General features: G+C 37.7%; 4 protein-coding genes across 6 annotated transcripts; all 4 read left to right on the top strand.

The window, feature by feature from the left end:
* The first annotated feature begins 390 nt into the window (after nucleotides 1-390).
* On the top strand, nucleotides 391-5,405 carry LOC145905587 (caspase-1-like). Of its 3 annotated transcripts, XR_014402751.1 has the most exons (8): nucleotides 391-480; nucleotides 542-675; nucleotides 2,769-2,913; nucleotides 2,973-3,160; nucleotides 4,715-4,841; nucleotides 4,900-5,006; nucleotides 5,090-5,204; nucleotides 5,355-5,405. XR_014402751.1 is itself a non-coding variant. In XM_082992832.1 (7 exons), exons 1-7 carry the CDS (start codon nucleotides 456-458, stop codon nucleotides 5,114-5,116), a joined length of 753 nt encoding a protein of 250 aa, XP_082848958.1. In that variant the 5' UTR covers nucleotides 391-455; the 3' UTR covers nucleotides 5,117-5,228. The 3 variants fall into 3 exon arrangements, 2 of the variants coding, with proteins under 2 accessions (XP_082848958.1, XP_082848959.1); XM_082992832.1 differs by lacking the exon at nucleotides 5,355-5,405 and having other exon boundaries at nucleotides 5,090-5,228; XM_082992833.1 differs by lacking the exon at nucleotides 5,355-5,405 and having other exon boundaries at nucleotides 410-480; nucleotides 554-675; nucleotides 5,090-5,228.
* LOC145905589 (caspase-7-like) lies at nucleotides 5,274-8,195 on the top strand. The gene is made up of 6 exons (XM_082992834.1): nucleotides 5,274-5,415; nucleotides 5,475-5,601; nucleotides 5,664-5,842; nucleotides 6,070-6,205; nucleotides 7,112-7,215; nucleotides 7,678-8,195. The coding sequence occupies exons 2-6, from the start codon at nucleotides 5,490-5,492 to the stop codon at nucleotides 7,771-7,773; spliced, it is 627 nt and encodes a 208-aa protein (XP_082848960.1). The 5' UTR covers nucleotides 5,274-5,415; nucleotides 5,475-5,489; the 3' UTR covers nucleotides 7,774-8,195.
* Nucleotides 8,196-10,132: 1,937 nt separating this feature from the next.
* On the top strand, nucleotides 10,133-14,518 carry LOC145906139 (DNA replication factor Cdt1-like). Its single transcript, XM_082993550.1, has 12 exons — nucleotides 10,133-10,391; nucleotides 10,923-11,365; nucleotides 11,448-11,507; nucleotides 11,618-11,812; nucleotides 11,891-12,003; nucleotides 12,124-12,272; nucleotides 12,361-12,470; nucleotides 12,708-12,902; nucleotides 13,095-13,250; nucleotides 13,477-13,589; nucleotides 13,674-13,762; nucleotides 14,209-14,518. Exons 1-12 carry the CDS (start codon nucleotides 10,133-10,135, stop codon nucleotides 14,370-14,372), a joined length of 2,046 nt encoding a protein of 681 aa, XP_082849676.1. The 3' UTR covers nucleotides 14,373-14,518.
* Nucleotides 14,519-15,009: 491 nt separating this feature from the next.
* On the top strand, nucleotides 15,010-22,525 carry LOC145905957 (RNA polymerase I-specific transcription initiation factor RRN3-like). The gene is made up of 16 exons (XM_082993292.1): nucleotides 15,010-15,154; nucleotides 15,237-15,293; nucleotides 15,364-15,457; nucleotides 15,534-15,659; nucleotides 15,952-16,048; nucleotides 16,162-16,231; nucleotides 16,333-16,431; nucleotides 16,723-16,809; nucleotides 16,878-16,995; nucleotides 17,181-17,311; nucleotides 17,525-17,655; nucleotides 18,559-18,746; nucleotides 18,951-19,059; nucleotides 19,352-19,495; nucleotides 20,104-20,182; nucleotides 21,781-22,525. Exons 1-16 carry the CDS (start codon nucleotides 15,041-15,043, stop codon nucleotides 21,874-21,876), a joined length of 1,740 nt encoding a protein of 579 aa, XP_082849418.1. The 5' UTR covers nucleotides 15,010-15,040; the 3' UTR covers nucleotides 21,877-22,525.
* Nucleotides 22,526-23,288: the final 763 nt, after the last annotated feature.

Below are 23,288 nucleotides of genomic sequence, written 5' to 3'. Positions count from 1 at the left end.
CAGCAATTTGTAATTGGTTTACTCACTGATTGCACAGGATTCTTGGGATATACTGTCCGTAAACGTGTAAAATTAATTCTTTGAAAAATAATTATGTCGCGTAGGATATAGTCATATTTATTACTTGATTTTGATTTTTAAAACTACAAACTATTGGGAAAAAAACAAAAAAAATAAACTATAGCCGTGTCGCTTTGCCGTTTGACAGGAAGTTTAAAAATAGCGGAAAAGGACCTCTTGATTCACCAACCAAGTGTTTAGTGTTGCAATTTAATCTCCCTCACACGCGAAGTTTACCCTGGTGTGTTATTGCGAAAGAATCAACGTCACAATAGCGGTGTATCTAGTTTCGTAGACTGACTGGCGCTTGAAACGGCCGTTTAGTTTAACTGTTTTTCATGTGTATTGCATTTCGTTGGCGGAATAAAATCTACTAACTAACTGTTGACGCAACCATGGAGGGAAGTTTGCCACCAGCAGGTTTGTGTAATTTTATTTCATTAAGGCATTACTGGCAGTAATTTTTTTAAAATGTTGTTAGGGGAAGGCATAGGTGTGCCTTCGGTAGACGACCGCACTGATGCTAAAGTACACCCCGATTCTGTTGCTTTCTTGGATGGTTATTACAACGTTCAGCAAGGAACACTGGGAATATTTTTAATATTTAACCTGACGGTAATTGTGTATGTGTGGCAAAGCTTTACAAACATTTACATCTCATAATTCAGACTAGGGCGGATTTTTCTGCTTCGACTTGGCTTTCGTTACATCAAACCACGTTTGAGTTATACGTTTTTTTAACATATGCTGTTTAACGTTTAACATTTTGCTGCAAGAATGACGTTAAAGTCAATTTTCCAAACCGTTTTTGGTAACCAGTACAAGGCTTGCTTGTATACTGTTTTCCAACCGTTTAATTAGGGCGATATTGACCTATCTCGTACTAACTACATAGCACTAGATTTAAAACGAATGTCTTTGGGTCATCCGGAACTTCCTAATTAACTGACAAATCAAATCCGCATTAACAGTTATACTGCATTTGAGTTTATCCCTTCAGATTCCAAGGGTATACTGAGCATCAGAAAAAAATTAATGTATAGCGTTTTGTTGCGTTGATGGGTCCAATAACACATTTTCCCAAAAAAATTGAGATGTTTGACCGTAACCTCCATTTTCTGGTGGAGTCACCTGTGACCCATTGGGCTCTGGAGCATACACAATGAAAAAAATTAACTTTCTAATTTTGTTGAAACTAGTGAAGCTTCTTTAGTTGTACAAGTGAGAACCTGAATGAAATCGATGTAATATTTTACTATGTTTGGTCAAACAACTAATTTTTATACCCCCACTACGTGTGATTTTCGTGTTTTGCAGGTTTATATGGGCAGAAAAGTTTTTCAATATTTAAAGCTAAACTACGCCTTATTTAGGTCCGTGTTGATGCTGCACAAGTTGTAACAGCGATATTTGACAACTTTTGCTGGTCAATGATTATTTATACCAATAAAATTTGAAGAAACCTACGCAAATAGCTATATTACCGTGCATAATAAAAACCTGGCCCAAAATCGAGACAACAGATGATGCACGTATTATTTCTAGTATCATTTGATGCTGCTATGTGATAATATTCATTGAAAAGCTTAAAGACAGTATGCCACAATTTAATTTTATGGAAGTATAAAGTATTTCTTTTTGCTAGGTAAAATTCACAGTTACGTTGCTCCTGTAAATCACATATCTGGCACATAACAACGCACAATTTAAAAAAAGTTCACTTGGCAAATCAGAATGAATTCCAAAAAGTTTTTCTGCATCTGCTAAAATTAGATTTTGTCGTATTCTAGCACTTAAAAACGAAATGACATCTTCCCAGTATACAATGACAGTGGGACACGAACAAAAAGATGACACACAGTTTCCACCTGCTTTTTGCAAAAAACGCACATGTTACTATCTATTTTCCGATTCCTTCCGTTTTTTTTTATTTTATTTTTTTATTTTACACAATTGCGCTACCACAATTCACACATAAGAAGTAGAGCAAAAGGGAGCAGGCCGAAAAGTTAAAAAAAACATGACAAATTACGTTGAGTACTTTAGACAGTATGCGACCATTTAATTTTATGCAAATATAAAGTATTTCTTTTTTTTTGCTAGGTTAAATTCACAGTTAGGCTACGTAGATTCTTCAAAAAAAACACAAATTTCGTCGAGGTCGGGTTCGCTGTGTCAGTTAAAAAATTGCTATAGCGACATCTACCGGCTTTAAAATTTTATCTAGATCAGGGCCAAGGGGGGACTCTGGGCTTTAAAGCCAAAAAAAAATTAAAAAAGCAGAAACCTTTCTTTTCTTGAGGTCTTTGAAGTCGTGGGGTCACCGGTGACCCCTGGGGCTTCAAAGGATTATTGTTGTAATTTGTGAGGCATTAAACTTTTGCGACTCATAAAAGTCGTCTTAGGAACCCTTGTAGGGTAGCGACACCCCACATGGATTGGATAGATTGGGAATTGTGGTGCATAGCCAGGGTTACCATTGACCTGGAGCAAAAAGTAAGGACGCTGACGATCAACCTTTTTTTGGTTACAGCGGCCAGTCGAAAAATGCCTACCACCGCCCCACAAGACATTTAAGCCCGCAAGTTCAAAGCAAGCACATTTCTTACAGGCGTTTTTTATTTTTCGAAAACATTGTAACAATAAGCACAGATCTTGTATAGCAATGCAGCACACAATCTCTTAAGAGTTCAAAATTGTTCTAACAGAATTTTGATGATTCTCCTGAAGACATACGACGTGGAAGTGATGAGGATGCTAACCGTCTTGAAACAGTAGCTGGTGCTCTTAATTTTGAGGTGTTCAATTATAAGAACGTAACAAAACATGAAATCACCGAGATAGTGGCTAAAGGTACGTGCTTATAATTTAGTTAAATTAGTCATAATAAAATAGAAATAATTGTACATCAGTTGTGGAAATGGACCACACATACTACTCTTGTTTTGCTTGTGCAATACTAACTCACGGACGTTATGACAAAGAGGGTCAACATTTGAAAGCCAAAGATAAGGAGTTCCATCTACGCGATGTTATGAAGCAGTTTTCGCATACTAACTGCAAAACTTTAAGTGGCAAGCCCAAGTTGTTTTTTATACAGGTAAACGCGTATATAGTAACATACTTTAACATTTCAATATTTTATTTTAATGGTAATATTGGATAATGACAAATAATCAGAACCATTAAAGTAGTAGTTTTCCCAAAAAACTGTTGTTGTGAAATACGAAAAACTACCTTAGGTTTATGTGAACATGCCGATTGATGAGTAACCGTTACAAATCCGTTTGGTTTTTGTTTTGTTGGTTGTGTGCTTCGACCGTGCATTTCCTTGTTTGTCAGTTAGATGTGTCCCAAGTGTTACCCAACCTTTTTTTGCATACCCCCACGTAAAATTTACCAAAGGCCTCAATGACAAACCAAGTTGTTTATTTTTCTAAAAAAATAAAGTTTGACGAAACAGACAGAGAATCAAACTTATAATGGAAATGCACCATGAAAAATAGAACAGAAAAAAAAATACTGCATACTAAGTATGCTCAATAAATCAAAGCTCCTCTGGAATTATAAATATACTTGTTTGGACGACGTTTCGGTCGTTCTACAACAGCCCCTCACCAGGATAAATGAATTAATATAAAACGCCAACACGGCGATAAACAGTAGTGCGGGAAAAGGGCAAAAAAGAGCGAAAAAGCTATAAAACGAGGAGGGGAACACAAAGAATTAAAAATGCGTGCCAACAAAGGAACGAGATACCGGGGTCTAAAGCACAGTGCCCTGCTATACGCATCAGGTTTAATCAGGGGGCGTGTCGCGCAGACCGTTTATCAAATGACGATAAACGGGTGGAAAAAAGGTTTCCCTTTTATCATCTCAATAAACATTCTCTTGTGCCGTCCCTGAAATCTTCTTGGGCTTGATGACATCCCGTTAATGTTCCTTTAATCTTGTCCGTAAGGCGCAACCCGCCTCGGGATGTCATCAAGCCCAAGAAGATTTCAAGGACTGTCGCAACATGTGGTTGAAACAGAACATGTGGTATACTTTGAAGATGCAGTAATTCTGGAAATGACAGGTACAAGAGAATGTTTATTGAGCCTGTGCATAAAATGATAAAAGGGAAACCTTTTTTCCACCCGTTTATCGTCATTTGATAAACGGTCTGCGCGACACGCCCCCTGATTAAACCTGATGCGTACAGCAGGGCACTGTGCTTTAGACGCCGGTATCTCGTTCCTTGTCGGCGCGCATTTTTAATTCTTTTTGTTCCCCTCTTCGTTTTTTTTTAGCTTTTTCGCCCTTTTCACGCGTTACTATTTATCGCCATGTTGGCGTTTTATTTTACTTGTCCTGATGAAGGTTTGCTGTATAACGACCAAAACGTCGTCCAAACAAGTTTTCTTGCGGAGATTTGATTTATTGAGTAATATACCTGACAGCATTACCAACAAACATGAAGAATACGTAAATTTTATTGTTTTATCCTAATAAATAATAATAACGTTTATGTTTTTCAGTTGGGTTTAAGTTACGGCATTTTTAAGCCGCATGCTGGTTGAAATAAGCAACTTTTGTTACAGCTTTAAGTTAACTTTTGATGTTATAATGACTCAAGTAGTTCAGATTGATGTTTTTGAACCTTACATGTCAGGCTTGTAGAGGCAAAGAAAAGAACATCTTTGTTAATGAACAACCAACTTCACTTAAATTACTTGACGTAGTACATGCGTCATCATTTAGAGAAGCACATTTCCTCATTGCTCAATCGACATTTCCAGGTATGGTGGACGTGTGGTTTTACACAAGCGCATTTAACTTTTTTAGACTTAAATTTAGGTTTTGTGTCGTGGAGGGATGAAACAGATGGAAGTCTATTTATCAACGCGCTTTGCCAATCTTTCGAGAAAAATCTGGAAACGAAAGAGGAGTTTACAATAAACCAGGCAAGAAATAACAGAAATAACACCTTATAACAGGTTAAATAGTTATTTGAACCTAATTTTCTAAATAAAAGCTTTCAATTCAGGTTTTGTGTGATGGGTTGATGAAATAAATGGAGAAAAATGCGTGACAAAGCAAATGGCGTCAACAACATCCATGCTAACTCATGATTTTGTTTTTGGAAAGAAAACACCAAAAGAGTATTTTTATTGTTTGTCTGTCCTTCATGTGTTCTCATAATGAGAAAACGATCGTATTCTGGAAAACAACATTTTATTTCTTTAGAAGATACTGAATAAGCAAAAAACATTCTATACAGATCACAAACTCTCTATATATACAATTTTTAGAATAGTTTTTGTGAAGAAGAGCACCGACCCCACTAAACACTTCATTATTGTTTCGTACGAGGTATGCTATAGATTCTTCCCTAAACATTTATAGTGACCATCACAAAAATATCATTTTAGGGTTACGAAAAGTACATGGGTCCGCCTGATAAAGAAAATCTTCAGAAAACTGCAAAAGAAATGGGATTTACTCCCCATTTACTTGAGTATAAAACAAAAGGCAACTTGGAAGACGATATTGCTGAATGTAATTTATTTGTTAGGTTGTGAAATTTATGTTGCCTTGAAGGTAATTTGTTTTATGTTCAGATATGAAACAAATTTCTGAGTGCAGCATTTTCTGCTGTGCATTGCTCACATTTACCAAAAAACAATCGTTAAAATGGGAAACAGACAATAAAGAAATTTCACTTGGTGAATTTTTGAGTTTGTTTACGTGGGAGAAGTACCCAAATTTAAAAAACAAGCCGAAAATATTTTTTCTGCAGGTAATCAATATAAACTTTAAAACTATTCCAAATCTGATTGTCATTTTATGTATTTAATACAAAAATCCCTATTCCATAAATAATACGGTCTAGCATAATATTGATATTTCAAGCATCTGAAGGACAAAGTAAATAAAATTTGTATTGAACAGCGTTGCAAAAAATACAAGCATATCCTATCAGTGCGCAAAAAGTTACGGTATTAAAAACAAATCGATGTGACTTAGACTCCAAAAAAACTGGATTGGGATTTCTATTCTACTGAACTAGTTCAATCCCAAATGCATAGGGCCATGGCATTTATACCACATCCAAACATTCCGCCACTTCATGCAGATATGTTAATCGTGCACTCCCAATCAAGTAAGGAACCTATTTTGCAATATACGTTTTGTGGCGTTATGCATTATTTAACTGCATGGGGATTGGGTTTTTGTGTGTTACTTTACAAACGTTGCCCTGCGGTTTTATTTCGTAGACAGAAATTCTTCAACACTGCACAGGTCCTTGCTTGGCGGTCACAGCTATTGTATCGCGATCATGAGGTTTGCAGGCTTGGCAGCCCAGGCATTGCAGCCTAGCTGCATCAGCCACTTTTTCCTGACAAGTCGAAGCAAGATTTGAAAAATCAAGCTTCCGGTGAGGTTTGAACTCACGACCCTAAGCTAATCAGGCCCAACGCTCTACCAACTGAGCTGCAGGAGCTCAGTGGTTTCACGGGGTATATTATGGCAAAGGTACACTGGTGCGCAAGCGCACAACTTGCTTCGACTTGTCAGGAAAAAGTGGCTGGTCCAGCTAGGCTGCAATGCCTGGGCTGCCAAGCCTGCAAACCTAATGATCGCGATACGGTAGCTGTGATCGCCAAGCAAGGACCTGCGCAGTGGGGCGATCCTGCCTATCATGCCATTGCATGAAATATTACTGCGTTATCTGATACGGTGGTAGAGATCCCCTACGTATATGTGAAGGTTGCCTGGCAAGTTGTGCGCTTGCGCACCAGTGTACCTTGGCCACAATATACCCCGTGAAACCACTGAGCCCCTGTAGCTCAGTTTGTAGAGTGTTGGGCCTGGATAGCCCAGGGTCGTGTGTTCAAACCTCACCGGTAACTTGATTTTTCAAATCTTGCTCCGACTTGTCAGTAAAAAGTGGCTGATCCAGCTAGGCTGCAATGCCTGGGCTGCCAAGCCTGCAAACCTAATGTTCTTCAAAATGTTTACGAAATTAGTATTATTATGTAACATGTGTGTTTTATTATGTTTCCAGGTGCATTTCTAACGGCTTTATTCGAAGGCCACCGACTGTCTTTGTTTGTGAGTTGTTTGTGTGAAAACCTGTGTGAGTTTCATACGCAACTTGATATCATGCAAGTAAGTTAAAATATAGTCCGAGATTTTTCTTCTTGTTAAATAGAATTGTCGACACTAACGAAAACCGAACTACAAAAAATATTCAAACAGTGCAAACAAAGACATAGTGAGCTGCAGACAGGTGTACACACTGTTTGGTAGACTAACCGAAAGGTACCACAGAGTGGAAATCTGTGTACCTGCTAGTCTACCAGCTAGCATGTGCCACGTTCACCAGCTACACTGATGAGACCTTACAGGTCGAAACAGTGTGTACACCTGCCTTAAGCTCTCATTGACTATTATGGCTCTTTTGCGCATATAAAGGCATTGTGGTTGTGACAGTTAGTGGTTTACAGGATACATTTCAGTTTCGACAACAGATTTGCTATATGCATGAGATATCATATCTCAGTTTTCAGTCGATGGCATTCTTTTTGTGCGTTTTACGAAGGCTGTTTGTAACAGTTTTAAGTTTTGTAGATATTGCAGCGTGTCAACAGGAAAATGTCAATGAAAGGCATAACAGAAGTGCCGCTTGTTACATCTCATCTCACAAAACTTATAAAGCTGAATTGACCAGTAAGAAAGGATAGACAATATATTGCTCTGACCCCTTTTTGCTCAATCACATAAACAATAGTAGAATGTTTTGTAGAACGAACTATAAACACCTTTAAATGTTGTGCTATTGATGTCTTCGCATTATTCATGTGTATTTACACCTTACTTAATTTTACTTAATTTTGACTATCTTTACTTAATTTTGATCAACTGACTGACCGTCTTGTGTCAATTTTAGTTGTGCGATAGACTACAATATAAATGAACAATACTTGCGCACGGTATACCTTGCAGTGGTTCCTGCAACGAAATTATGATTCTCAAACTAATTTGTACATAAATGTTGTATTAGCCCAAGTCTGACCATGCAAACGCGTATTTGTTTTGCCTTCCATGTATGTTTCAAAACTCTGTTTCACACTTTTGCAAGTGCTGTACATGGCATTTTGTTCTAATCAGTTGCCTTGTAAACTGCTTATGTAAGTAGTGTTGTGCACTTGACACTTGGTAAAAATAAAATTGTACATAATAATTGAAATATTGACAAATTTCAAATTCAGAAGAAAGGAGATTATTAACTTTGACCCAAAGGCTTTTGCCTTTTAAGGGTCAAGGACAATAAACTGTAAATTGAGGTTCACGGGCGACTACGCCTAATAGAAGTTATAAGCGCTATACTTATTGCACTCACCGAATGCACCATCGTTGCATCTCCAACCTTTTTGTAGTCAGGCATCCCTTTTAAAAAGTCATCAAGGCTGTAGACCCCCAGTAAATTTGACCAGCAGCTCTTGCGAAACTACGTTCTATAACTGCAGAAATTGGTGTGAAATTAAAAAAGTAGGAAAGGCCAGAAACCAAAATTTATTTAAAATAAACAATACAAACAAAAATATGGTAGCAGAAGAACTAAAGAATTATTTACATTTTTAAACGAAGGTATTTCTTGGCCATTCACGGAGTCCCCAAAACCATGCTACGTACCCTTGGGGTCTTTTGCGCTGCAGTCCTAAGATCTATTACAGTATGTTTTTATGACTAGTATTTAGTGACAGTTTACGAACAGAAATAGCAGCCAGTACAAAAAGTAGTAATAGTTCATTTAGTTGCGCTTTTTTTCTGAAAAAACGACTGATACGGCGTGAGGCAGAATTTAAATTCCAAATTGCAACTTTGCAACAAACCTGTGCAACTTTCGAAAGATAGCGGAAAAACTGTGGTGTTTGCAATCTAATCTTATCATCCATTGTGTTTCGCTCGAGTGTGATAACTTTTTTTGTCTACAGTAGTAAAAAGGTTTGTGACACAGTCCCTTGTAGTTTTTACGTGTATTACTCGATGTAGGTCAAGTACAGTTGTCCTATTCATATTATCTTGCCGCAACATAGAGCTAAGTTGCGGCAACATAGTGCTAAGTTGCGGCAAGATAGCTAAGTTGCCGCAACATAGAGCTATCTTGCCGCAACTTAGCTATCTTGCCGCAACTTAGCTCTATGTTGCGGCAAGATAATATGAATAGGACAACTGTACTTGACCTACATCGACATAGTGCTAAGTTGCGGCAAGATAGCTAAGTTGCCGTTGCGACTTAGCTCTACGTTGCGACACATTGGCTCTATGTTGGGGGAACTTGGTTGTCTTGCAGCAACTTAGATATCTTGCAGCAACTTAGCTCTATCTTGCGGCAACATATCTATCTTGTAGCAACTTCGACCTATGTTGCCGCAACTTAGCTATCTTGCCGCAACTTAGCACTATGTTGCCGCAACTTAGCTATCTTGCCGCAACTTAGCACTATCTTGCCGCAACTTAGCACTATGTTGCCGCAACTTAGCTATCTTGCCGCAACTTAGCTCTATGTTGCGGCAACTTAGCTATCTTGCCGCAACTTAGCTTTATCTTGCAGCAAGTTAATATTTTTCAAAAAGGCGCGTTGATGCCATTGTGAAAAATAGCTATGTTGCGGAAAGATAGCTCTATGTTGCGGCAACTTAGCTATCTTGCCGCAACTTAGCTCTATGTTGCGGCAACTTAGCTATCTTGCCGCAACTTAGCTTTATCTTGCAGCAAGTTAATATTTTTCAAAAAGGCGCGTTGATGCCATTGTGAAAAATAGCTATGTTGCGGCAAGTTAATTTTTTTCAAAACGGCGCCCCATATACAACAACGACTGTAGTGGAACGGATCACTGAATTTATTTTGGCGGGAAATCTTGCAACAAGCTGGCAACTTGCTATTTTGCATTTTGCTTGGACATTTGCCGGAACACTAATATTGTGGTGGTGTGGTGCGTTTTTTGTAGTGTTTTGATCTTCAGGTTGCTTTTTTACTTCATTTAGGGTGTATCATAAGAGTAATATAGAAGCCTGGTGAAATGTCACAAGCTGTTGTAACGGATTATTATACCCGGCGAAGACAAAGGGATGTGATTCAAGCTTCAAAGCGAAAACTTAGTACAGCCACCACACCCAGCAATGATGCAACAGACCTTAAAACAAACGAAGATGAAAACCTGTCGAAAGTCAAAGAAACCAGGAAAAAGAAAAGAGATGCTAAACAAGGAAAACAACAAACTCGAGTAACAAGGGCGAGTGCTAGAAAAACCCAGAAGGTGTCTAGCAAGACAATAAAAGGTATGTTTGGTAATACTGATTTGACTATAGTTAGTCTTTTACAATGCTTAGCCTGTTAACATTATTTGATATCTATATATAAAGCCCTGATCAGTAAGTTTGTAACTTGCACACAAAATTTAGCATAGCCTGTGCAAGCAACTTTTCGCGAAAGTTCACCGATAATCTGTGCAAAATCAATTAGCAAATGAATCAACATACGAAAAATGTTGTAATAGTCTGTGCATTTTTCATGCAATCAAGGACAGCTGAAAGAAATCCTCCGCGCAAATAGCAAACTTTCTGATCTGGAATCTGGGCAGATATTACTTCCATATCATGTTTATGCAATACTGTGTTTACAAAACATAGTGTTCCAACATAATCGTACCTGTAATATAGTTGCACAGACTAGTCAAAATTTCACGTATATGGTCATAATGTATTAGTTGTTTTCTGCTTGGATTCCTGGTGTAATTACAAAACTGTGAGCTCAGGATTTACACAGTTTTACAATTTGGTTAATAACATCCAACAATACTTTTATTGCAGATTATTTGAGTCCAAAACAGGAATCCACTACAAACGAATTGCCAGAAGAAGTAAAAACTTCCACATACCATGTTAAAGAAACACTTTCGATCCCAGTATCTCCTAGCAAGCGAACACTGGCAGGGGACCTGGAAGAGGATTCACCTCAAAAGCGTAGACATGTCAGCCCAAATGAAAAGAATGCGCCAGAAAAAAACATTCTGACTACAGACCCAGGAAAAACTGCTGCGGAAAAAACACAGAAAGTGTCGAGAAATGCAAGAAAACGATTGGTGTTAAATTGTGACGAGAATAATGGTGATAAAGTTCTGGAGCCCAAAGATGACACAACAGAAGGCATAGACAATCCTCCACCAAGACTGGCATCTCTTCGATCTCGAGGCAAAGGCAAAGATGTATCAAAAGCTGTGAATATTGCTGAAAAACTGTTAGCCAAGAAAAAGGTATAAATATTTTTATGAATATGCATATATAGAGAGCAATTTTGACATCAGCTGTTTTGATATATTAAAACATGTTTTACAGGAATCCAGTGAAACATTGACCAGCACCTTGAAAAACAAAAGCAATTTAAAAGATTTACAGGTTGGTATTTCGAATATTGTGCAAATAATTTGACTTTGAATTAATTTAAAGTATGTTTTAATTTATGTTGTTATATACAATCAAAAGTAAAATATGTCTAACCCTGACAGGAAACTCTCATGAAAATGAAGGATGCCAAAAAAAGAACCAAAGCAGCCAAGTGTGTTAAATCAAAAGCTGTGAAAGATGTGAACCAAGTGGAAAAAGCTACTAGTGTTGCCACGAAAAAGGCGTATGCCTACAGCAGATTTCATTCTCTAGCTCAAGAAATACCAAAAGGTCTGCCCTTACCATTTAAATACAAGGTAATTATTTCTCCGTAAATCTCCATGCTATTCTATTTAACATGTATTTAGTAAATTTCCTGTCAATTTTTGTTGCAGATTTTGCAAGAGATGTTTCGAAGTGCAGACACAGTAGTCAGTATGTTGTTTAATCGCCAGGAAACAGCCACTTGGATGAAAGTACAACATTCTGTGAAAGACATGATAACCAAGTAAATATGGGTTGAATGCATGTTTACATATACTTTCATAATTTATGTAATTATTTAACATTTTCAAACCTAAACATGTTTATGTGCGACTGCATCTGTTTATTTGAAATATTTTTTCAGAAATTTTGAAAAGAAAGACCTTGGACAGATCAAGCATGTTTTTCCTGAAGCCTATCTTTATCGACAAGAAAAAGGCATTCCTACTTACAGTGACCATGTCAAGTCATCTGATTATCAACTTACTTTGGAACCTATTTTAGACAGCGAAGGTTGGTTACCTTAAAATGATAACATTTACATATTACATTTACCCTTGCGGCCTTGCATACCTCTCTGATTAGAACATTTTTGTAACAGAGGCAGAGTTGTTTGAAAACAAACCAAAGAAGTTAACAAGTGGAATGCTTGTAAAACGACGACAGCATTTTCATCTACAGCTGCTGGATATTGTCAAAACCCATCACAAAGTATGTGATGAAATTTGTAAAAGATAATAAACTTAATGTGAAAGTAAAAGATGTTTTTTTTGTGATTACTGTTTTTACATATAGTTTTTACCACAATAATACTTTTGTTGTTTGTGTGCATTTCAAAGTTGCCAGTGTTTTGGAATGGTTTGTATCAATTAAAAACAAGAGCCTGTAGAAAACCAACGTAATTTGATTCATATCACAATTTAGCTTCTCATTTTATTTTAATTTCAGGCATTTTTATCCACTTTGGAGCCAGCAGTCGAAGTGGACGACAACAAACTACGCCGTTGGCATCCACAGTTTCAGTTGGACCAGGTTCCAGATGTTTCAAAGGCTGAGCTACCTCTTCCTCCCGACCATGATATGAAAAAATGTTACTCTGCCAAGGATGTCCTTGACAAAGCCAAAGATCGTCTCACCAAAAAGGTTTGTGAGTATTCAAAATTTTATTGTCATCAAAAAGAATTGCTTTTTGCTGTAACGAAAAATAGGGGCTCTTACATATCAGCCATGTGATTTAAAATGGGTAAACTAATTTTAAGTTTATGTTAGCTAACAAAAAGGGTTATTCTACTTCAATAACTTTAGGTGCACTTATATAATTCATTTTGTATAAAGGCTGTAGATGCCCTGAAAAAAGTTGCCGAAAGGTGTTCCATGACTCCTGACAAAAATAAAGAAGCAAAGGTGGAGAAAAACAACAATGAGACTCCAGTTAAAACGACGCCCCCCAAACCAGCAATCAAAGGGGTATCCAAAACCCTTCTTGCGAAGGTAACTCCAACTATTCAACCAGATTGTGATGATGTCAAACATACAGCTGCACTGATCAGACCTTTTAGGTTAAAACAGTGGCCATCTGTCTGCAGCTTATACACAATTCATATTATTGGCTCCACATTGCTGATACATGATAATTTTTAGGTGTAGTTTTAGCAACATAAAACCTTAAGGAAACAAAAATTGATTCTTGATCTGTTCAAATATAATTTTGCCCCAGGTCCGTGAAAAAGAAGCTGACAAGAAACTTCGATTGATGATGCGTTCAGACGAGGATGATCAACATCTCGAAAGGTTGAAACAGTTGCCTGACGTTGCCAAAGCTTTAAGAATGTGAGTAGTTTTGGAAGCAAAAATAAGCTTTGTCTGTTTGTTCCGATAAAATAATAATTTTTTTTATGATGTATTTTATTTTAGGTTGTTTATCACTGAAAAGAAAGGAGCTCTTCCATTAGATTATGTTTCTTATAAACTTGTGACTGCTTGCCCAACAGTCTGTACAGCAGGTAGGTTTTACTTCTACATAAACGGTCAGATATTATTACTTTAGTCATGTTTGAGGCTTGTTTTCGTGGCGATGTATCACATGCAAAAATTTTGTGTATCTGAACTGGGTGTGTACACGCACTGTTTCGACCTGTAAGGTCTCATCAGTGCAGCTGTTGAAGTGGCACTGTGCTAGCTTCTAAACTAGCAGACACACTAAATTCCACTTTGTGGTACCGTTCCGGTCAACGTCGATCTGTTGGGTACCCTACGCTGGGTACCAAACAACAGAGACGAACTACTGTGGAGCGCAACTGAGTATGTTTTGCCGTTAGCGCTTTTCTTAAAAGTGTGCAAATCCACAATACCAAAGATGTCGAAACTTTTAGCGGGCCATATGCCCTTGCTATGCCGCCGTCATTTTGATAATCTACATGAGGTTAACTTGGTTGAGCCCTTTTTACAGCATCATCAGAGAGCTACATTCGAACAATGGCCAAAGAAAGCACTTTGCTCATTAAATTGACCAACATTCGCAAACAAGAGTATGTCAAACTGGATAAAAGCGTCCAACTTAATGAGGTTTTTGATGAAATCAGCAACAGAATCAAAATTTTGGAGAAGTCTTAGCAATGGTGTTGATTCGCTGCATGGTTTTGGTGTCGTTTTGTTGAGTTTTATCCATTTTTATTGTGCCAAGAACAAGTGTTCACATGCTGTGCTGCAATTTTTTGTTCTTTTACTGCATCGTGATTTTCAATAAAACAAAAAGCATTCGTGTAGTCTGGAATTTCAAAGCACAAGAAGTTTAAATGTTGAAACAAGCACATGTTAACTAAGCGTTTTTTAACGTGTTCGTTTTGCATTTGTGTCAAAAAAATGAAAGTTTCGCGAAGTGATTGAATTTTTGCTAATCTGTTGTTCCTTAAACGGTAATGTGAAAGTAACCGTCGTACAAACATGTGTTTCTTTTTTGTTTACAATTCGTGGCAGTAAATTGTTAGTTTATCGATAGTGAGCAGAGCGCACAGGACTGTTTTTTAGTTGTTTTTGAAGACACTCACACCTAAAGTAATACTCCACTGACGTAATAAAATCCAGAATTCTAAAAATCATCAGAAGATTATTTATTTCATGGCCACGGGAAAGTTAAAGTTTGTCCGGTTTATCAATTAAAAAATGTATTTATACAATACCTTCTTAATGTAGTAGTTTCTTAAATGTCAAATATCGCATATCAAATATTTATATGTTGAAGTTTGTAAAATTGCAAGTGAAACTGTAATAGAAAACTTGCAATGAATAAAAGCTATTCTGGTGGAGGCTTAAGGTCGAGATTATCCATAGGAGCAAGTCATAAGAATGTTCGTTTTGGGGGAAATGTGTCAGAAATTCTTGAACAATATCAAAAGGTAATTTTGTCACTGTATACTTGAATATTCCACAGTGCAGAAGTATAATAATTGAAACCCTAATATTCTTTTCTGATTTTAGGGTAATGACAGCAACTACATTTTGTTCCTTAATCAGCTAAAAGACCCTCTAATAAAGGTATATATACGTCTGTAATTGATTTTTTTTGCAAAATTCATTTAAAGGGTGTGTAACTTACTTTTTGCAGTCAAGCCAACTCGTTGAATGGGTGCAACAATGTACACAGTTAGCCCATGCCTTGGATAAGGAACAAAACCAAATAGTCAATGCCCTGTTGAAAGGTAACACCTTGTTTCAATGCAAATTTTACGTACTAACATGTATGGTACTAATCATCGATTAATTTTTTTGAATTAGTACGTTGGATGGAGCGGGAAGCAGCGGTGATTTCTGCCTTTCAAAGCTTTATTATTACCCTTGTCAGTTCCAACCCAGTCCATGTACGGCCGGTAGTTAAAGCTCTAACTTGTTGCTTCATTCCAGGTTTGGATTAAAGCTTGAAATTACTTGTTGAGTTCATTTCATTTTTTTGTGTGCTGGATTTTCTTCCTAATGATTTTTTCAACAATAACACATTTTTGCATACTTGCACACGTCAAGGTAATTTAATGTAAATTGGCTTTGTACCAGCTATTGATGTGATAACCTTTATGTACCAAAACCAGAGAAATCTGTGTTTAAACCCCACAAGAGAAATGGTTGTGGTGATAATGTTCTTCCAAACCTTTGCGTTAAGTTTTGGAGCGCAGTTGAAAATCGCATGTTTTGGATTTAGTTGTGAAGACAGAAATAAAGAAACTGGATTCAGGCAATGAAAAGGTTTATGAAACCGCACACTTTATCTTGAAAACCCTGCTCAAGCTCATTCCCCAGTAAGTACCAGTTCTGATTCTGAAAAAGTGTTCTGTTTATTATCCGTTGAAAATACATTTTTTGTGTAATATGCAAAACCATATTAGATAATTGCTATGTGATTTTGTTTCAGAGCCTCTTCTATTGTCACTGAAGTATTTCAAAAAAACTTTCCCTACATGATGAAGCCAGTCACAGTATTGGTAATTATTGCTATTCTGTTCCTTGTTTTCCTAATTTTGGTGATTTTGCAGGCCCCTGAATATTGTAGAGCTTAAAATTTTACTGTTGTAAACCATTGCAGGAGTGGTACTCAAAGAACCTTCTCTATGCTTCCACATACCTTCATAATTTGCGAGTAGAAATCCTGGAGCTCATTGTGAAGTATATTGCAGAAATTGATGTAAGTAATGGTAAAACTGCTGCATGTTTCAGGTTTTTGTATATGGCCCTCAGTAGAACATTTTTCACTTTTAATTTAAGTAGGTGTGCTAAGGAAATCGACAAATATATGTTGTAAACTTCCTTTGCTGCTTTTTGAAACATAAAAGATGCAATTTTATTTCTTCGTTTTTTGCCAAATGGATTATAAATGAACCTTTATCTACTTAATTAATGCCCTTTTGCTTAGTCACATGTGCATACATTGAAAGATTAAAAGTTAACACTTATGTTTTGACATGTCGAACATTAGATCCATGCACCGAGAAAGGAAATACAAGATGCTGAAGAAGATGCTAATGGGGACAGTGAAGACGAAGATTTGACAATGTTTAAGATGGTAAATTTTTCAACAACTCCACATTTAATTGAAAATAATTCCTATAACACACAACTGATACTTGTTAGGATGAAGATGCTCCCATGAATGATGACAATGATGAGATGAAACTTCCACTTGCAAAAACACTCGACCATCTTATGGCCATTTTGCTTCAGTATATCAAGGACTTTTGCTATGTACATGGTAAAGGTTTTGTTTATAGATCTCAGGTGGAAAAATACTGGTTTAAAGGGTTTATTAAATTTACTACAATGAGTAAGCTCTACATTCCCAGATTTATAAGCGGCACTATCTGCAGCTCACGTATTGTGATTTGTACTTTTGCTTCTGGTAAGGTTTTTAGTGAAAAATACCCTTACTACTTTCAGGTGAATTTCAACTCTTGGGGTCAAAGAAGTTATTCAGTGAGCTACTCAAAATTTTCGATAAAGTTATTTTGCCCTTACATGATCTTGTCCACACCCAATTCATCATCTTCTATATCTGCAGTTTCAAACAGGTAAGGTGGTACCTATTGTATTGTTCATAGTGAAGATCATAGTATGGCAAAGTTGGGTCAATTTAGCGGTTAATTTTGTTTGCTGCAAAACTATAGGGAATTGAAACTACATAACCTGATGTTGCAACTTTATAGCAAAAATATCACAATCAAGTAACTGCTTTTTGTAACAACTTTATTACAATGTGCTGTCAATCTCTTTGTTTGTTTTAGACCTTTTGTGAAACTTTCATAAAGCAATGTTGGAACAAGGTAACCAATCCGAGTATGCCTGCTGTACTACGACAAGCTTCAGTTTGCTACATCGCAAGTCTTGTAGCTCGAGCAAAATACATCCCCCTCAAGTGAGTATTATGTGATGTTCAGTAATTCCACTAGGTGCAGTGTGGAGCAAGAAATACCTCGACCAGTGTTAAAAGTGTCGAATTTCCCATGTCTCGCTCAATTTTTCCCCAGTCCTTTGTGGGATTGTATTGAAGGACAATGGGTTACAACGACAATTGTGCTCATTTCCAACCTTCGGAATGAAAATAAATTATTAATGTGTTGAATGTGGCATGTAGTTCTTATTTATTTAAAACAATGCTATTTTAATTAAAGTAGTAATGAACAATGCTAAAAAAACAACTGTTTTTCATTTAAACTATACCACAAAAACTTTTCAACTGAAATTGTAACATGTTTATTTTCATTTTAGTCATTTGGCTTTTTTACCAAAGCTGTCAGCAACCTGAGTTTGATAGCAGAATTGCACAATGTTTGTTTGTTATTGCCCTGGCCTGATATACCGACTCTGCAAAATCCTGTACTAACTGAACTATGTATCATACCTGGCAAATTTAAAAATACACTCCAGCCATTGTAACTACAGGGCAAAGTCCTCTAATTAAAACAATCACAACAAAACATGGTGTAGTGAACGTTATGATCAAAATACAATAACTGTGAAGCAAGGGTCGCATAGCCTGCTTTGTCATGGGATGACATGATACACTTTAACAATAGAACACTGCACAGTTTGGCCATTGTTAACGTTAACAATTTAGTGCGAGGTAAAAAAACGGTGGATTGGAAAGTGCTGACTAAATGAGCCAACTTCAATAATGGCATTTTCTTCTTCCTACTCGTGATATTAACACATTTACCATAAGTTTTCACAGTTATTCCGCCATTATTCAAGGCATTACCCAAACAAAAAAATCAACATCTGGTATTCATCAGGGATAATCTCAAGGTATTTTTCGCAGGTTAGCGACAGAATGTTTGGACACCATGGTAGCGTGGGCACACAGATATGTTGAAAAATCATCGGACAATACAGCGTTCGACTCATTTTCGTGTGATATTGCTCGTCATTCTGCATTCTACAGCGTCTGTCAGGCCGTGTTCTACATATTAGTGTTTCGACACAGGGAAATATTGGACACTAAGCGAGGTATTTTAACCCCTTGAGCGATTGTACTTGTAGATAAATAGATTTGAATAGGTATTTCTAGCCAGCGCGCAGATGAAAGCAAATAACTTAGCGAACTTGCATAAACAAATAACCGTTTGTTTTGCGTGCTGCCATATTGATGACGTCACATCGTTTTGTTTTTTAAATAATTTTGCAAATTTCAAACTGCCGTTTTACTTACAGGTCATAGTTACTTGATCGGTTTGAATCTACACCAGCTTATAACGTCACCACTAAACCCGTTAAAAGCTTGCCTGTCCTCTGTAGTATCCATGTTCACATCTACTATGAGGTAGGTGTCAACTATGGGCCAGCACCACAAAATATCAGATTTGTTTTTAGAAATTGTTGAGAAAAATTACGACCATGTCGTTTAATTTAAATTCATTAGAAATACATGAATGCAATGTGTTTAATGTATTATTTTTCTTTAACTTCAATAAAAACTACATAAGATTGTATGCTTTTTGCATGATATACTTAACCACAATCCCCAATTGAACTCTTTGATTTGCGACCATGGTTGTCGCTGAATTGAAAAAATTAGGTCGGCCGCGTGACAAAGTGTTCCTTTACGCTTCCAGAATCCACCAGATCCTTTATTGCGACACAATCGTCGAACGCAACAACCGCGTCATACTTCCGGTTGCCGGTGCACAATCCTCCGCCCTGGGCAATCCAAACCCACTTGAAAGCTTTTTTCCATTCGACCCCTTCTTGCTTAAAAGGTATGTTAGGCAATTGTTGATGGTGCTTTGGGCATTTTCGGTGACTTTTTTTTATTAAAAGGCGTTTCTTTGTTATAGCAAAAGCATGTGTTGTACTCCGTTAACCAACGATATACAAAGCCCAATCATGCTTCCTTGTATGAATGTTTCGTTCGTCGTGTAGATTTGTTGTGTACCACGGATGTGTGACGCACACTGCAACTGTATATAGGATTGCAAGCGTGCTTTTTGTGGTGTGTTTGGGTATTTGGTGGTTGGTAATCACTTACAGTGGAATTAAGCATGTGATTAAACGTAGTGGTCAAAATAATAAACAAAACACGATCCCCGACTGAATAGTTTAATTTACCATTTTCATTCGCGAGGCGACAGTGGTTTTAAACATGTATATTTAAATAGTCGAGCGCCCGACCCATGTACCAAGAGAAAAAACTGATCGGGTTTCGTGTCCTGGGTTCAAATCCCTGTGTGGTCAAAAAAAAGAAAAAAAAAACTACTTATATCAACAAAACGTTAGCAACTGTAGTAGAGAATTATCAACAATTTATTAATATTTTTGTACGAATGCTTTAACTTAGCAGCAATATCAAAGGGTTCCTTGCGCTCAGGTCTTCAGTTTACATCGATGACTTGTACCAAGAGTGGGAAGGCCACGTACCACGCACCGACCAACCGATGGAACACAACGTGAGTAACTTCCTTCCGTTGTATCCACAACAATCATAGAACCAACCTTTACTACGCATTCTTGTGTCGAGATTTCTAACCTTTATTGGCTTAAATTGTCTTAGAGGCGCTCAATTTTGCCTGAAAGCACGAAGTTGCCACTGCGCACCGTTTTAAGCTTTCAACCCAATTGTAAAAAAAATTGGTAAGAACATGAACGCTCGCCGCCGACTCACACTCCTCCAGACTTATCAGTTTGATACCAGATCGATAAAATCAATGCAACGAAACTTGGATCTCGCCATTAAACGAAACAAACGCGAATCCATCTCTCAACATAAGGTGTTTGGTCGTTTCCTCCCACGGGGCCGAAACTGTGGTTCCGCTCGTTATCTGCACGCGTGGGAAATATTTGAACAAAACACGAAGGCACACAAAGTTGTTCCGCGCCCTGTAAAAGCCAAAGGAGGGACATGTACCAGGTAGATTATGGTTTATAAATTACTCCTCGAGACCTTTACAATCACCCGATTTCATTGGCCTGGATATTGCTGTTACAGAACCCTGAAGTTTTTAAATTGTCGTTGACATTCCTACGAAACCTAATACGCCTTTAGAGCCAGTGTAAAACCACCCGAATGGAAACACGTGATCTGTTCAAGCATGTGGAAGTAGCAAAGCTAACAAAAATACGCCCACGCCAAAGCCAGCCCACGCCAAAGCCAGCCCCCGCAAACGGGACACTTCCTGAAAATATAAATGACAAGGTACTTTCCAAAGGGCGTATGGGGCTTTCTTTGAGAAGCGAGCTTGCTTTATTCATCTCGCATCTTTGCAGTTATAGGGAGTAGTTCCCGTTCGTATGAATGTTATCACAAATGCAATCACTGGGCCCAGAACCGTTGTGGTTTCTTTAAAACTGTGGTCCTCGGCCTTTTTTTCGCAAAAACGCTTCTGATGATGTCAATAGTATTCACGGTCCCCTTGATAGGTTTTCAAAAAATGCTGCGTTTGCTGAGATTCAAGTTTGGTGTTACGTCACAATGCGCTTTTGTTTACTATTCATAGCAAGACTGGAGCGTGCTTCAGTAGTTTTGCATGTGTCCAGGTTTATGAAAAGTCCGTGGACATTTTTCGAAACTCGAACCACGGGTTGAGAACATTTGCTTTAATACAGGATGAGTCGTCAGGATGACCTCATCTGCTACTAGTTTTTAGGATATTTTCCTGAGTTACGTGATACCAAATACAGTCACGCGATTGCGAAACTTGCTTGTTGCTTGGACGATGTTTCAAGGAAGTGTTTATTCAAACTTTCGAGCACCTCGTGATTCTCGTAAGACCCAAACTCTTCCGTCTTGAACCGGTGTGAAAGGAACAGTCACATGTCCTCATGTGATTTCGGCGTTTCCAAATGCCGGTCACAAGACGTGAAAACAGTTGTGCAACCTGGTGGATAAATTTCGGGACACAAAAAAGATATTGCCGCATTAAAAACAGCAAAATCCATATCACTAAATTACGGTCTGAGCATTCGCGTTGTAGGAGAGTTCAATTAAGTAACAGCAGTCGTTTGGGGTTTGCTTAGTTTACACTTACAGCTTTATTTTTCAATGCAGGAGGATGAAATCGAGTTGATCGGTTCTTTGTCCAAGTCCCTTTCCTCGCCAATGGCGCCTGGATTCTCGCCGCTTATCTCCACGACACCTTTCTAACCTCCGTGCAAACGCCACAGCGCTCATCCGAACAACATATCAAACGCCTGCTGCTGTCCGAATTATCAGTTACAACAACAACAACAACAACACGGGATATTTCACTGACAAAGTTTACACCAACACGTCCAATGTAGGTCGCACAAACAGGGTCTTACACCGCAGCATGTGTTTGGAATTTCTTTGATTAGCAGCGCTAATCTTCGCTGGATAATCAGCGGGACACCTCTTCCTCTATTGTTCGAGTTGTTTTGTTCGTTTCAGAGCGTCCTAGCACAGCCGGTATCATGCATTTTTATTGTTTTTTTTAGTATGTTTAAGAGCCTTTGTTCTTATTTGTGGTAGTTTACAAGCAGCTGCGATTGGATATATACAATTATGTTATATTGTTTTAAAGACCAAAGTTTGTGAATTGTCAATTTACCTGGTATTGGTAAATGAAATAACAGTGCCCATATTTCATGACATAAAACAGTATCTCTTATTAACCAATGTAACTAAATGCTACTGACAATGTGGGCTGCTTGCAACGTCCTGCAATATACACGAGTATGTAACAAAAGTGGTGCTGTTACTATTATGCTAACTGCCATTTTTTGGGTTATGTTCAGTTCCGTGCCATTTCGTTATTGTTGTTTTTTTCTTTTCTCCTACCTAAATGAAAACATTCGTATGAATATTAATTGAAGTTTGTCAAATGCAAATATGTCGTAATTTTAGAAAGCCGCAATTCAAACAATACTCGGCAAGGTCCGAAAAAAGCAAATTTGCCTAGTCATGGCAAAGTGACTTGCGAAGAAACCCGTGACACTTTAGAATAAGATAATGGCAGACCGCTGGGCTTGGCTTGTGGCACAGTTGCTTTGTACCGCAAAAGCTGCAGAGAGAGTTCAGAAGCAGGCAGAATAAAATGCCCATATTAAGTACCGTAACCAAACTATTATTAAAGGACGAGGTGTTTTAATTGATGGTCTTTGTTAATCGAGCGTTCCGAATAAATTGCCTGTTGCAAGCCGTTTTAAACACGCTGAATTTTACTACTTCAAGGCAATAAAGAAACAAAGAATTTGTTGAGAACGCCGACTAATAAAAGCGGTCACATTAAAGTAAATTCGAAACAAACGAAAAGGCAGACCAGCTGCTGGCGCGACAACAATAACAAGAAGAACGTTTCTGCCTTTTTCTCCCCGATAACGTCACACCGTGGTCATATGATGGTCGGGGTTGGTTGCCAACAGACAAAGGAAAGCTTGATGGGAAGCGAAACGTTATCGGAAGCTTTTTAGTGGTTTTGAGTAATACACAGCTTCCTCCAACAACAAGTATTGTGGCTTAGTTCTACTGTTTTGCTTTGTAACAATTATTGTATGGTAAGTTGCATACGCGTGTTATGTTCCACTAGTCACGCATTT

This window comes from Ascidia mentula, chromosome 6, assembly GCF_947561715.1.
Source record: "Ascidia mentula chromosome 6, kaAscMent1.1, whole genome shotgun sequence".
NCBI lineage: Eukaryota > Metazoa > Chordata > Ascidiacea > Phlebobranchia > Ascidiidae > Ascidia > Ascidia mentula.
Note: the sequence above shows the minus strand (reverse complement) of the source record. Positions and strands in the feature narration are given on the sequence as shown.

Bases quoted from the DNA above. Each gene is read 5' to 3' on its own strand.
- LOC145905587 (XM_082992832.1), top strand. From the start codon at position 456: ATGGAGGGAAGTTTGCCACCAGCAG. The intron at 481-541 runs GTTTGTGTAATT...AAATGTTGTTAG, and splicing joins GGGAAGTTTGCCACCAGCAG to GGGAAGGCATAGGTGTGCCT. The intron at 676-2,768 runs GTAATTGTGTAT...TTGTTCTAACAG, and splicing joins TTTTAATATTTAACCTGACG to AATTTTGATGATTCTCCTGA.
- LOC145905589 (XM_082992834.1), top strand. From the start codon at position 5,490: ATGGGTCCGCCTGATAAAGAAAATCTTCAGAAAACTGCAAAAGAAATG. The intron at 5,843-6,069 runs GTAATCAATATA...GATGTGACTTAG, and splicing joins CGAAAATATTTTTTCTGCAG to ACTCCAAAAAAACTGGATTG. The intron at 6,206-7,111 runs GTAAGGAACCTA...TTATGTTTCCAG, and splicing joins AATCGTGCACTCCCAATCAA to GTGCATTTCTAACGGCTTTA.
- LOC145906139 (XM_082993550.1), top strand. From the start codon at position 10,133: ATGTCACAAGCTGTTGTAACGGATTATTATACCCGGCGAAGACAAAGG. The intron at 12,273-12,360 runs GTTGGTTACCTT...TTTTTGTAACAG, and splicing joins ACCTATTTTAGACAGCGAAG to AGGCAGAGTTGTTTGAAAAC. The intron at 13,251-13,476 runs GTAACTCCAACT...ATTTTGCCCCAG, and splicing joins CCAAAACCCTTCTTGCGAAG to GTCCGTGAAAAAGAAGCTGA.
- LOC145905957 (XM_082993292.1), top strand. From the start codon at position 15,041: ATGAATAAAAGCTATTCTGGTGGAGGCTTAAGGTCGAGATTATCCATA. The intron at 16,049-16,161 runs GTAAGTACCAGT...ATTTTGTTTCAG, and splicing joins CTGCTCAAGCTCATTCCCCA to AGCCTCTTCTATTGTCACTG. The intron at 18,747-18,950 runs GTATTTTAACCC...TTTTACTTACAG, and splicing joins AATATTGGACACTAAGCGAG to GTCATAGTTACTTGATCGGT.